The sequence below is a fragment of the Sceloporus undulatus genome, chromosome 4, assembly GCF_019175285.1.
Source record: "Sceloporus undulatus isolate JIND9_A2432 ecotype Alabama chromosome 4, SceUnd_v1.1, whole genome shotgun sequence".
Taxonomy (NCBI): Eukaryota; Metazoa; Chordata; class Lepidosauria; order Squamata; family Phrynosomatidae; genus Sceloporus; species Sceloporus undulatus.
In genome coordinates, this window is record NC_056525.1 from 148,666,595 (window position 1) to 148,678,815 (window position 12,221).

The 12,221-nt window shown below is 38.3% G+C and overlaps 1 protein-coding gene across 5 annotated transcripts in view; it reads left to right on the forward strand.

Annotated features, from left to right (window-relative positions):
- Positions 1-11,992, forward strand: part of LHX9 (LIM homeobox 9) — a 50,999-nt gene extending 39,007 nt beyond the window's left edge. For 3 of the 5 annotated variants that reach the window (XM_042464968.1, XM_042464969.1, XM_042464967.1), the window contains 2 exons: positions 1,555-1,757; positions 3,783-4,076. In XM_042464968.1, coding sequence (XP_042320902.1) covers positions 1,555-1,757; positions 3,783-4,040 — 461 coding nt within the window. In that variant the 3' untranslated portion in view covers positions 4,041-4,076. Of the gene's footprint in view, positions 1-1,554; positions 1,758-3,782; positions 4,077-10,208 lie in introns of those variants that run through there. The other 2 variants (XM_042464971.1, XM_042464970.1) reach the window with 2 other exon arrangements.
- The last annotated feature ends 229 nt before the right edge of the window (positions 11,993-12,221 follow it).

Genomic DNA, 12,221 nt, shown 5'->3' on the forward strand with positions numbered 1-12,221 from the left:
GTAGATTTAAAGTATCATGAAATGATGGTCAACTGTAGTGTTTACTTTGTTTGTACTGTATTTCTCCTTTCGGGAATGGGGGAAAAGCAACATGTTGGGGGGATTCTGGGAGTTTTCCAGCCCCTGGGAGAGAAGCTTATTTTCCGCCTCACATACCAATAAGTCATGCCTGTCTTTGGGCGCTGTGTTTCTTCACCTGGGTGGGCAAAGGGTGTAATTTTATTCTGTACGCCAGGGAGCAAAATATTTTAGTCTGTCTCTGACGCATTTTTAGCACGGCTGTAAACCACCCCCTCCTAATGGCAGCGCATAGCAAAGGTGGCTCTTGGGAGGCCCTTGCATCCTGTGTGGCTTGGGCTGCAGTTGGCTGATTTCAGTAAGTGGAATTTCAAAATAAAATTTAAAAAAATAAAATACGATGAGCAAGATTTTAAAGGCTTCCTTGGGAACACACAGCAAAGCTCTCCCTTACCCCCAGGGAAGAAGCTTGTTTTAAAAATAACACCAAAGGAGTGAAACCTGGCAGGCTTGTTGGAATAGCACATCCCTTAGCAGATGCGATATCAGGGAATAGAAATGTTTCAGACAGGAAACAGTCATTCTGCACTCCAGTTTAAACATCAGACACCCAGTTGTTGAGCTTTCCATGGAGGGCTAATGGTAAATAAAGTGGTAAAATTTCTGTCTTTGGACCCAGCATTAAATAGGTGGAGTGTGCATGTCCCAGGCAGGCAGAGTGACACAGCGGCCTCAGGCAGCAGATGTTGTGGGACTGGATTGGAAGCAGCAGTGGGTTGTTGAATGCCCCAAGCTTGCTTGTTAGCATCAGAAAATACTGTGCCACCAATGCTGAAGTAAGATTCATTTGCCAATCTAGTTGTGCATGGAATGGATGGGAAGGTACCATCTTGTCCTCAGTCAGCAAAAGGTCTAGTGTCATGCTTTTGAATGATTCCTCTTGTGAAAGGCTCTCTGCATATAAGAAAGCAAAACTCAAGGGAGAGAACTATATTAAAAATATCTCTACTATGTACAGTACAACATATTCAGAAAGAGCTGTTTTAAAAAGCAACAACATGGAGCATTCAAAAATGCAGTCTCTCCACCTGCTACATAAGATGATACATCTAATTTTGCACCATGTATAAATAGGCTCTCAAAGTTGTGCCAACAGATATACTTTTAAAGGGGATACTAATGGTGTGAGAGCCAGAGTGGTATAGTGGTTTGAAATCAGGGTCCGATTCCTTGTTCAGTCATGGAAACCCATTGGGTAACCTTGGGCGAGTCATACACTCTCAGTCCCAGAAAACCATGTTAGGTTCACCTTAAGGTTGGCATAAGTGGGATACAATTTGAAGACACAGAACAACAGCAACAAAATAATGCATGCTATTCACCATAGCATTATACATGTTCTCTCTAAGGGGAGACAAATATGTTAGTCTTTTTTGTATTGTCTGTTTTGGGGGGGAAAGTCCATGTTATTTATCTGAAATTATCATGTAGCATCTTTTGCCAACATTTCACTTGTTCTTATGCTTTTTCAAATAGGTTGTAATGAGAATGAGGCAGACCATTTGGACAGAGACCAGCAGCCTTATCCCCCATCTCAGAAGACCAAGCGCATGCGCACTTCATTTAAACACCACCAGCTCCGTACCATGAAGTCCTATTTTGCCATTAACCACAACCCAGATGCTAAGGACCTCAAGCAGCTTGCCCAGAAGACAGGCTTAACTAAGAGAGTTCTGCAGGTAAGCAGCTTCAATTTCAAATCCCCTAACCCCTTCTTCCCACTACAAAAGAGCATATTCCTTAATGTAAGATCTTCAGTCTCCCTTGTGGTAGCTTAATATAGTATTGTCCTTCACAGATATCCAGAGGGCCAAGGGGTAACCATTTATATACTCAGGTTGTATGATCCAAATGCACCAAGGCAATGTTCATGTTTAGCATGATGCTCTTCCTCCATTGGTTAGAGCTCCCAATTCTGAAGGAGCATCCAATGTAGAGAGATGCTCTGATAAAGACAGGAGAACTATAAGCTTCCTAATTAAAATAGTTAATGATTCTGCTTCTGGGTGATTTAAGGCAAATAATATTTGGGCACCTAGTTAAATGCAATATTTTGTCTACTCCAGCTATGTGTAGGATGAGTTTGGATCAAGGTAATTTTTCATTTCTGAAGTTCCCCATTTTTGACAGCCAAAGATTACTATGGTGGTGTGTATTAAACTGAAGTAACCGGTATTATCCATGATCAGCAACTGTAGATGTTATATCTGTGGCTGTCTTGTACCAGTTTAGAATGTAAGGGTGGGATAGGATGTCCTGGAAGGGGAAAAACCCATTGTGCACATGCACAAAGCTAATGTGGGGGAGAATGATCTACACTGGTTTTCTTGCTGACGTGTTAGGGTGTTTTTCCAATGCACAGAGGGTTTTTTTAACTTCCATGCAAGCATTTGGACATTTGATTCCTCCATCTTAACCCTGAATTAGTTCATTTCAGCAACAGATATATCATACAGTACTGCTGATTCTGTATGCAAAAACCAGTTCTGATGTGTCATTTTTCACATGCAGTACCATATTCCTTTGAATCATTCTCTGGAGTGTGGGATTTGGATCATTCTCTGAGTTTGGATCATTCTCTGGGATGTGATAAATCTCAGATGTGACAGTGAATAACACAGTTGAAATAAATGGAGACCTGCTACACTGCAGAAATAAAGCAGTTTGACACCACTTTAACTGTCATGGCTCCATCCTTTGGAATCTTGGGATTTGTAGTTTAGTGAGGTATACAGCCTGGTCTGTCAGACAGCTCTGATGCCTCACCAGACTACAAATCTAGGATCCTGTAAGATAGAGTCATGGTAGTTAAAAAGGTGTCAAACTGCTTTATTTCTGCAGTGTGGACATACCTATGGTCACCATGCAAACAAGGAAATTTAAAAGTGATTTCTTTGTGAATTTGCCTATTTTTAAAAAAGAGAATGAATACCCATCCTGGCCTCAGAGATCACAGTGGATAAAACCTTAAATTATCTATAGTTTCTCATATGCTAACTCCCTAATGTTTAACAAAACTGAGTACAAGAGGTTTGAATGAATGTGAAAAGGTAGACAGTGACCTCACCAAAGCAGTGCTGAAACAGAAGGCACACAGACTATATTTAAAAAGTGGTATGTTGGCAGTGAAGTTTTTCTGAATGCTTGCCCACTATCATTAAACTACTCCTGCAGAATGGAGTTATAGGAGAGTGTTGGGTTTGGTTGCCTGAGGGTGTATTGTCACAGTGTAGGATTTCAGGAGTGGGGCATAGGAAGGACCTGGTCCTCTTAGCTACTGCTTTTAAGGATTGAGTGGTGGGACTTAACGGGTTTCATTAAGGCTCCCCCCTTTAGCTCCCCACAACCCTTAACTGAGCATTACATTCTCAGTTCATAGAAGGCAGGGAAGTGGCACCATAGATTTAGATAGTGGCCTCTGTTGGTTGTGCCCTAGGACCTTCTGAAACATGCAGGGACTGCACAGCAAGTTTGTGAGTGTCCCTTGACAAACAGGTTCATGTTGAAAAAAGTCTCCTGGTGCTAGAAATTCAAAATCCATTGGTTTTGATGATTTGCTAAACAAGAAAAGAAAAAGAACCCCAAGCCCAAACATACACCATATACTTTTAAAAGTTATTAAAATAGAAAGAAAAAAAAGACATAAAATCAGTCAATAACAAAGACAAACATTGGTAAAGAAATCAATTGGGATTGGTTTGCAGGTTTGGTTCCAAAACGCAAGAGCCAAATTCAGAAGGAACCTTTTGCGGCAGGAGAATGGGGGTGTTGATAAAGCTGATGGCACGTCGCTCCCGGCACCGCCCTCAGCAGACAGCGGCGCTCTCACTCCACCCGGCACTGCGACCACTTTAACAGACCTGACCAATCCCACTATCACTGTAGTGTCATCAGTGACCTCTAACTTGGACAGCCACGATTCCGGGAGCCCCTCACAAACTACCTTAACAAATCTTTTCTAACAATTGACTTTTAAAAAAAATATTCTTCTTTTCTTCTTCCTCTTCTTCCTCTTCTTCTTTTTTCATTATATTATTATTATTATTATTATTATTAATATTATTTGCAAGACTTTTTTTTTTTTTAAAAAAAGAAACAAACCCACAAAATCTGCAACCACTTGGCAAATGAGTTTGCAGTAACAGAATTCTACTATAAAGCTACAACTGTCTTCAGAATTTTTAAATATGACTGCCTAACTATAGGGAAAGTTTTATTCTATTAAGTGCCTCTTAAAATTGTATATTCCTTATTTCCAGATTTTTTTTTTTTTGTGGAGTATGTGGGTGGGATTGGTTAGCATGGAAGGCAGAGAATTGTGTTTTCAAAGAAAGCCACAGATTGTTATCCTCAAACCATTGGCACATTAAACTCAAGGCACATGTTCTTTTACGAAAGTCACACTGAGCACAGCTGGACAAAGTGTTTTGGTATCTGAGGCAGGAAAACAAATATTGTCACACTGACAGTGATACATAAACGTTCATATCTCAAAATGTCCTACTCTAGGCATCCCTCTGCTAAATTATAGGGCTAACCCTGTCATTAAGTTCAGTGGAGACACTTCTGTGTAAATAAGATTAGAGGCACAGACTTAGCAATGACCCCTAAATCATTTATAGAAATGCAGTCAGGTGCTGCTATGGTGAAAATCGTGACACCAGGTGTATATTTGCTTGTGAGTCAGGATTACGTGTGTGACTGCTGAACATGCATCAGTGTTTTCCTTCCTTCTTTATTCAGTAATGGTTCCCTGCTTTTGTGAGTCATTTACAGCTCACAGAACCTACTTTGCATCCCACTGCCAATGATCTGGTAGTGGATAAGGTTAGCATATCACAGCAACATCAAGCTACAGGACTGATGTGTCATTCACAGAAAGTGATGCCATCCTAAAGAGAAAAATAGCCACCACAAATCTAGATATTATATAAAGTAGAGGATATCTAGATGACAGTTGACAAGGAATTATTTAGACAAGCAGTTTGGCTTAGTGAGAGATCCCTCACTCCATCTCCTTACTATTTGGAAGAAATATGAGGCCTAAAGTTCTGCTAAAGGAATGGATTGTAATTATCCTCAACCACAGGAGTACTATCAATTTTGGAGGTGGGCATGACATGTGTATAGGTCATATATAGGTGCTTTGGGGTGAGGAAACAGATGGGCTATGCATTGACATCATGATGTCAAATGTCCCATTTCTTTGGTCTAGGTTTATGTAGTCAGATTCAGAATCAGGGTTTGGGGATTTTTAAAAAAATAATAATCAGATACTATGGACAATTTCACTGCTTAAAATATTATATAAGAAGGATTTTAGCCTCAGTTTTTTCACTCCATTGTTAAAACACTTTAGTTTTGTTCCTTATTTTCTCTGTGTACAAAAGATTGTAAAATTTCGGTTCATACAAAGCAGTATTTGTTTGTAATAGTGGTTGCACAATTATTGTTAGGCACAAATAAATAAATGAAGGACCTGTGACCTGAATGGGGTTGTGATTCCAAAGGAATTTGCATATCAGTTCTTTGCATATTAGCCATCTTCTGTGCAGAGCCTGTTAGATTTCAGTAAATACATGCTTGATGGAGTCCAGGGCTGATACCCTGAGGATCAGATTCCAATTTCTCTGGAGCATTATTTGCTCTTGCTGGCCCTACAAATTTGAAACAAGATCCAAGAGAAAGCTTGCTCACAAATGTCCTTGGAAGCAAAACAATTTGTTTTCAGTGTGTGTGTGTGTGTGTGAGAGAGGGGGGAGGTGTCTGGTGCTTCAAGTACATCTCTCTGTGCCCATCCATAATTGTAAAACAATTAATGTCAGACGGTGCTTTACCATATAGTCTGACTGGTTTGGAAGATGTCAGGCCCTGTACAGACCAGCCTCAAAGGCCAGCCTGGGGGCAGTCAGGGCGTTGTGTTCAGATGACCCATCCCCTGACTCCTCCTCAGGGCACCATAATGCCACATGCCACCCCACACAGCACGCGGCATCATGATGCTCCTCTGGTGCTGCGTCCATATGATGCAGTGCCAAAGGAATGCTATATAGCCATGCCATCACAGCTATGGCACCCTTTTGGGGGTGCAAAAAGGAGCTGCTTTGTGTGGCTCCTTTTTGTGACCTCGAAAGGCTGGATCAGGACCATGGCGTGAGGTTGCCGCAGCCCCAATCCAGCTAGGAAAGGGGTGGCATCCCGCTGCCCCTTCGGGACGGTCTGTCAAGCCCTGTCAGTCTGCATCCTTTTTGGTGTGGGTGGCTTATGGTCTGAGAAAAGGGGGCATTTTACTGCCAAATGAGGAAGGTTCCCCACTCAACCACTGGCCACCAGTGCCTTCTGGGCCTATAAACTAAAATTGTCAGAATGAAAGCTGGAGATGTTTCACGTGCCTTTAATTGTGCAGAAGAGGTAATCCAGCAGATGTTCTTTGGTTGCATGGCAAGCAATACCTGCTGAAATCCCTTCTTCTACACAGCCATTAAAGATACAAGAGCCCTCTAGCAACCCTACATATACTATTGTCTGGAATACAGAGCCGTGTTAGAGAACAAGGAAGTTGGCCATCTCTGCTTTCAAACACCTGCAGTTGCTAGGGACATGCTCTTCAGAATAATCCCTTTCAAAGGAGTAGGTCTTACATTGGAGCAAACAAATATAGGACCCACTTTTTATTATTTTTTCCAATGAAACACATAACAAATAATGAGCAAAATCTAGGTAAATGCCCTGTTTAGAGGAAAGACTAAACGTGTACCTAATTCTCTCCCCTGAAAAAAGAAAAGAAAAGAGGTCTCTTCTTTAAAGTGTGTAACTCTGGCTGAATCCCACCTATTACCTTTAGAGCCAGGGTGCCAGTGAGTAGGACTAGCATCATATGCACAATTTGAGGATAATATTGCTTGGCACCAGGCCTCAGTACTCCTAACATGGCCACCGTCCTCAACATACTGGCTTTGAATTAATTCCATTGAAATGAATGAGGTTACTCTGGGTCAAGTAGCTTGGAGATTTCAGCTAAATAATTGAAGGTCAAAACCTTTCTGTTTTGGGGTTATTGTCCCCCCCCCATTAAAAGCACAATCCATCATGTGTGAAATGCTTTCAAGTCTCAGTGGGACTGGCTGGAGCATGTCCAGGGTGGAAAAAAGAATCTTTTGTAAAGTCACAAACACAATTCTGGCTATAAAAAACTTGTGTGCATTCTGAAGACAACTTTTGATATTTTAAATAATTTTCAGGGAAAAAATGGAAATAAGAAAAATATAATTTTTAAGACATTTAAACGCTTTTACTCATTGCTGTCTTGAGCATACTTCAGATTTCCTCCCCTGAGAATGGTGTCAACCATTTTAATTTATTAATAATAAAGTAAAAGGCACAACCCAGCTAATGTAAACTTTGACTATGCCTGCAGCTGTGTGCTTACCTGCTAGTCAGACCACTTTGAACTTTCAGTAGGGCTTGCTTCCAAGTAAACATGCACCAGAATGTGTTCCATTAAAATAAATGGGACTGCCATAGTTGTGATTAAGTATTATTTTATTGGTCTTGGTGGGATGATGAACATGATAACCTTTGCTGAACAGTTCCCTTTCCACTCCTAACTTCATATATTTATAATAAGTACTTGCAAATGTATAAGGACAGATCCATTGGCTACAGTCAACATATATAGGTAAGATACTGAGGTCCATTTAAGTCAAATGATTTAAAGCTATAATCAGCAGTCCCCCCTTATCTGTGGGTGATACATTACAAGACCCCTAGCAGATGTCTGAAAGTACAGAACTCTGCACCTCTTACGTTTTTAGACTGTGGGTAACTGTGGCTAAAGGGGGACTACTGGACTCTTTTTACTTGGATATAAGCCTCACTGAAGTCAGTGGGACTCAATTTGGAATAGACAGCTATAAGAGTGTGCTGTAAGTATAGTTAACTGTTCGTGTTTGACTGTGGCATCTTACTAGATTTTTTTCCTTTTAAAATACACTTGTACGAAAAGTGAAAATGCATTTTAAAATACCCCATGACACTAGGAGTTTAAATCCAAAAAACCTCTGAAGCCACCAAACTCAAAAGCCTCGTGGGTGCATTGCTGATTTGAAATACCTTTCCTAGTTTACATTTACAAGTGTTTGATTTGATTTGATTTTTTTAATTTAAGCTAAAAGTCTGAATGGTCTGGGCAGTGGTGAATGTTCATTTGTATCCTTTATTCCAGAAAAAAAACACTAGATATGGGACACTTTCTGAAACAAAAAAAATCCATCAACATCTTGGTTTGGGTGGATTGTTAAAAAATAACTTTTGCACAAGTATTTTGCCCCTCACTTCCCTTTGACCACATTTTTCTTTTTTGTTTAATTTTTGTTTAATTATTTTTGATCTTTAAAAGTGACCATTTGAATTGATTTTTTTTCCTGGTGTCTCCTAATGTGTGGATACATGCTGACAGTTCACTGCCCACATTAAAGTGCATTATTGTAACTTTTGCTCAGGGTTTTTAGAAAATTAGCACAGAAAAGTAGCTTATTTTTAAAAAAAAACAATGGAAGAGATGTTAACACTGTAACAGAGGAAAATGTGTCTTTGTCGTTATATATTTAGCAAGTGTGGTCATCATCTTCTAAAACGCTTAAGGCTGCTGACCTAAAGCACGTTTAGAGGAAAGTAAGTTCAATTGACATAAGTGGAATTTACTTCTAAGTTGCTATATTTTGGATTGAAGTACCAACCTTGGACTTTTTCCTGTTTCTATAAACTTATGGGCATTTACCACTAACCAGACCAAACAACCTTGGAAAGGCTGAGATCTTTATTAATACATTTTTACAGGTACAAAAATATTGATACTTATAAAATTTTGTTCTTTGACAGAACAACTATATGGTACTATAGATCTACTTTATTAAGTAGACTAATTATAACTCAGTTCTACAATGTGCCTTATGCTATAACTTTGGAGTAAGCTTGTGGGAAAAAAAATCAGGATATATATGTGTTGTTTGTTAAATTAACTGTTTTAAGCCCTTTTGACACCTCACTAGTTTTGTACTGTTTTACCTCTTATTTCTGAAACTCTTTTTATGGTGTATCCTGGTAGAGGGGACAAACATGTCATAGAAAGCAGTTGTGCACTCTTTCGGATATAGTTGATAAATTCAATAATCTTATATATTGAGCTTCGTGTTTATAGTACAGTTAAGTGGTCTAGCAAACTTGTCCATGTTTCTTTGTTTTATTGAGAAATGCATTGTATAGAAACTATTTCCCCTAAATATTTATGGACCAAACAATTGTGATATATCCTATTAAATTTGTGTGAATAAACCATTTTGAATTGAAGGAGTTTTATTTATTATTATTAAACAAAGAAAAGCATTGGGGTCTTACCTAGTGCAGTGTGTTGCGTTGGTTTTACTGCATGTGTGAGTGTGATGGTGGACATGTTAATGATAGTCTTATCACAATTATAAAAAGGAACTTACTTTTAGTTTTGCTTCATATTACATTTAAATGGTGCAATCTAAGATTTCTAGTTTTAAAAGAAGAAAAGTAATGCCCCACTGATTTGATATTACAACCCTGCCTTTGGTTGTAATGCTAAACACTATGGTTCTGATCCAGTGAACATTAGTTGCGCTTAAGTCTCATTTAAAGTAATTGCACAAGTTAGTTGTGACTGACTTACGTCCCACTGAAAGTAAGTGCAACTAACTTTAGATGGACTGGAGCCAATTACACAGAAGTTTATGTTTCGCTGAAAATCAGTGGGACCTACTTCCACATCCTATGGGGCACAAATCCAAATTGTTAGACAAAACTTAAGGTATTAATGACTCAGTCCCATTTCATTGCATTTAGTGGAGCTGATCACAACTAACCCACGCTGGATTGTGCCTTTTTGTGTTTATAGTCAGGGTGACAGGACTCTTTTAAAACAACCTCCCCTCCCGACCCAAGATAATTTAGAAGCGGAAGTAATTGCATGAAAAATATAACAATTAATAATGGTGAAATGCATCACAATTTAGTTGTTAGGAATATTGAACACAATCTAAAAGTATAAACCCCTAAAAGCCAGGTTGCTCTGTAGTTTAATAAATTGTCACTATGATTTCTTTCAGGGAGAACAAATCTTGGGGCATTACAGCCAAACATCCCGACGTTTGAAAATTCCCTAAAGTATTAAAAGAAGGGGAAAAGTTTGATCGGAAATCCACTGCAGTGAAGACAAAGACAATATTAGGTTATGATAAACCATACATTTAAAATTTATTGAGCCAAAAATAATTTTTAAAAAATAGACTCAATGTCATTTCCTGAATGTTAACACAACATATGTTATTTGACGGTGTCTCACTAAAAACCTGAAGGCTGTGTATGACATCAGAGCAACCTGGCAGTACTACCCAGTCCAAATTGAGAAGATTCTTCTTTTTATTTTATTTAAACCCACATTTGTCAAGCAAAAATACCTGTAAAATAAGATCCAAAAATTGAATTCATTCATCCTGCTTGCCAATGTGTATTAGTCATATATGTTCAAATGCATTTTTGTAAATTCAGAGAAGAACATTCTCATACATTCAAGGTAGTAGGGATCAAGTTTAGTATTATTTGTTTCTGACTTTAAAAAAAAAATTAAAGCAATCTGCATGCACTTTTTCATCTGTCACCTAGAGTGTACTTTTTCTGTATGATGCATTTCGCTTTGATGTTTCTTGTACAGTAGTTTCATTAATAAACATTTTACTTGATGCAAATCTAGTTAATACAGACATAACTGTTGAAATTAATTTAATGTTTTTCAAAACAAAAATGATGCAACCAATGCATTCCCCTCCCACCCATGTTTTGTAGAACAAATGAAAAGAGGCCATTGCACAATGTAAAATGACGTTTGGGGTATTTTCCCTGCTTTGTATTTCCTTTTTGTCTCCTCCCTTGCCCTTGTACAATTGATACAGATAGTGAGTCACTATCAAGGATTAAGGCATGATCCAGCCAATTTCAGTTTACATTTTTCTCACTGAAACGAAGGAGTAATTTTGTTGGATTGTACCCTGATGGCTTAAAAATTAAGATACAGAGTGCACTTCTTAACTAATGTTTTAGGATGCCAGTGGGTACTGGTTTTTTGCACTCCTGCTAAAATATTTGATCCATCATTTTAGGAAGGCTTAAGCACTAAAGTATATTATACCATTAATAATATTAGCTTAATGATCCCTAATAGGTTTACATGTTCACTATGCAATGAGTAAAAAAAAAAATCACTTCAGGTTTTTGTTTGTGTTTAGAGAAACCTAATTTGTTAAAGACCCAATCTGTGCACCATCCACAGCTGAATTTCAGCTACCAAAGTTAATGCGATTCATTCTTCAGAAATGAAGGCCCTGTAGTTGTTAAAAGGCAATTTTTCTTGTGGAAGACTTTGAAGAACTATCGTCCTCTGAAGCTGTACATCCAAAGCATATGTTAATTTGTTTAACAGGCTTGCCAAAAAAAAGAAAAGGAAAGGAAAAACCCATTTTCATTTGAAATTAAATTTTATTATATACAAATGAACCCTATGTAAACAATGTAACTTTTATGAATATGAACTGACATTAAAATATTTCACTTATGTGTGTATGCTGAGCATTTTGAATGTCTTCTTAAACTCCTTCAGTTTTCTGAACAGTGGGAGGAAAATCAGAATGAAAACCATTCCTTTCTTAACAACATCGCACCAAATTAACACATAGATGACTTCAGTAATGGTCTGGACACCAGAAAGGAGACTGTTGCTGTTTGCAATAAAAGTTCTCCATTGCTGGTAGTCATTATGGGCAAAATGTTTAGAGAATGTTTTTACAATGTGTTATAAAAGTACTGTTGAAAAAGTGACTACAGTGAGCCTAATCTATATCATTTGGATGAAATACCTGGCTGCATGTTGCCTGCTTGTTTGGCTCTGTTTTTATGGCTGAAAATCTCTGGATGTTATTCCTGAGGGAATACACACTCTTAGATTGTAAGCTCTTTGTGGCAGGAACGTCTTTTTTTGCCTACTTTACTCTTAAAATACAATGTATATTACCAGCACAATATAGGATGGCGGACTAAAGTCATCCAAAGGTTCTTGGACTTCAACT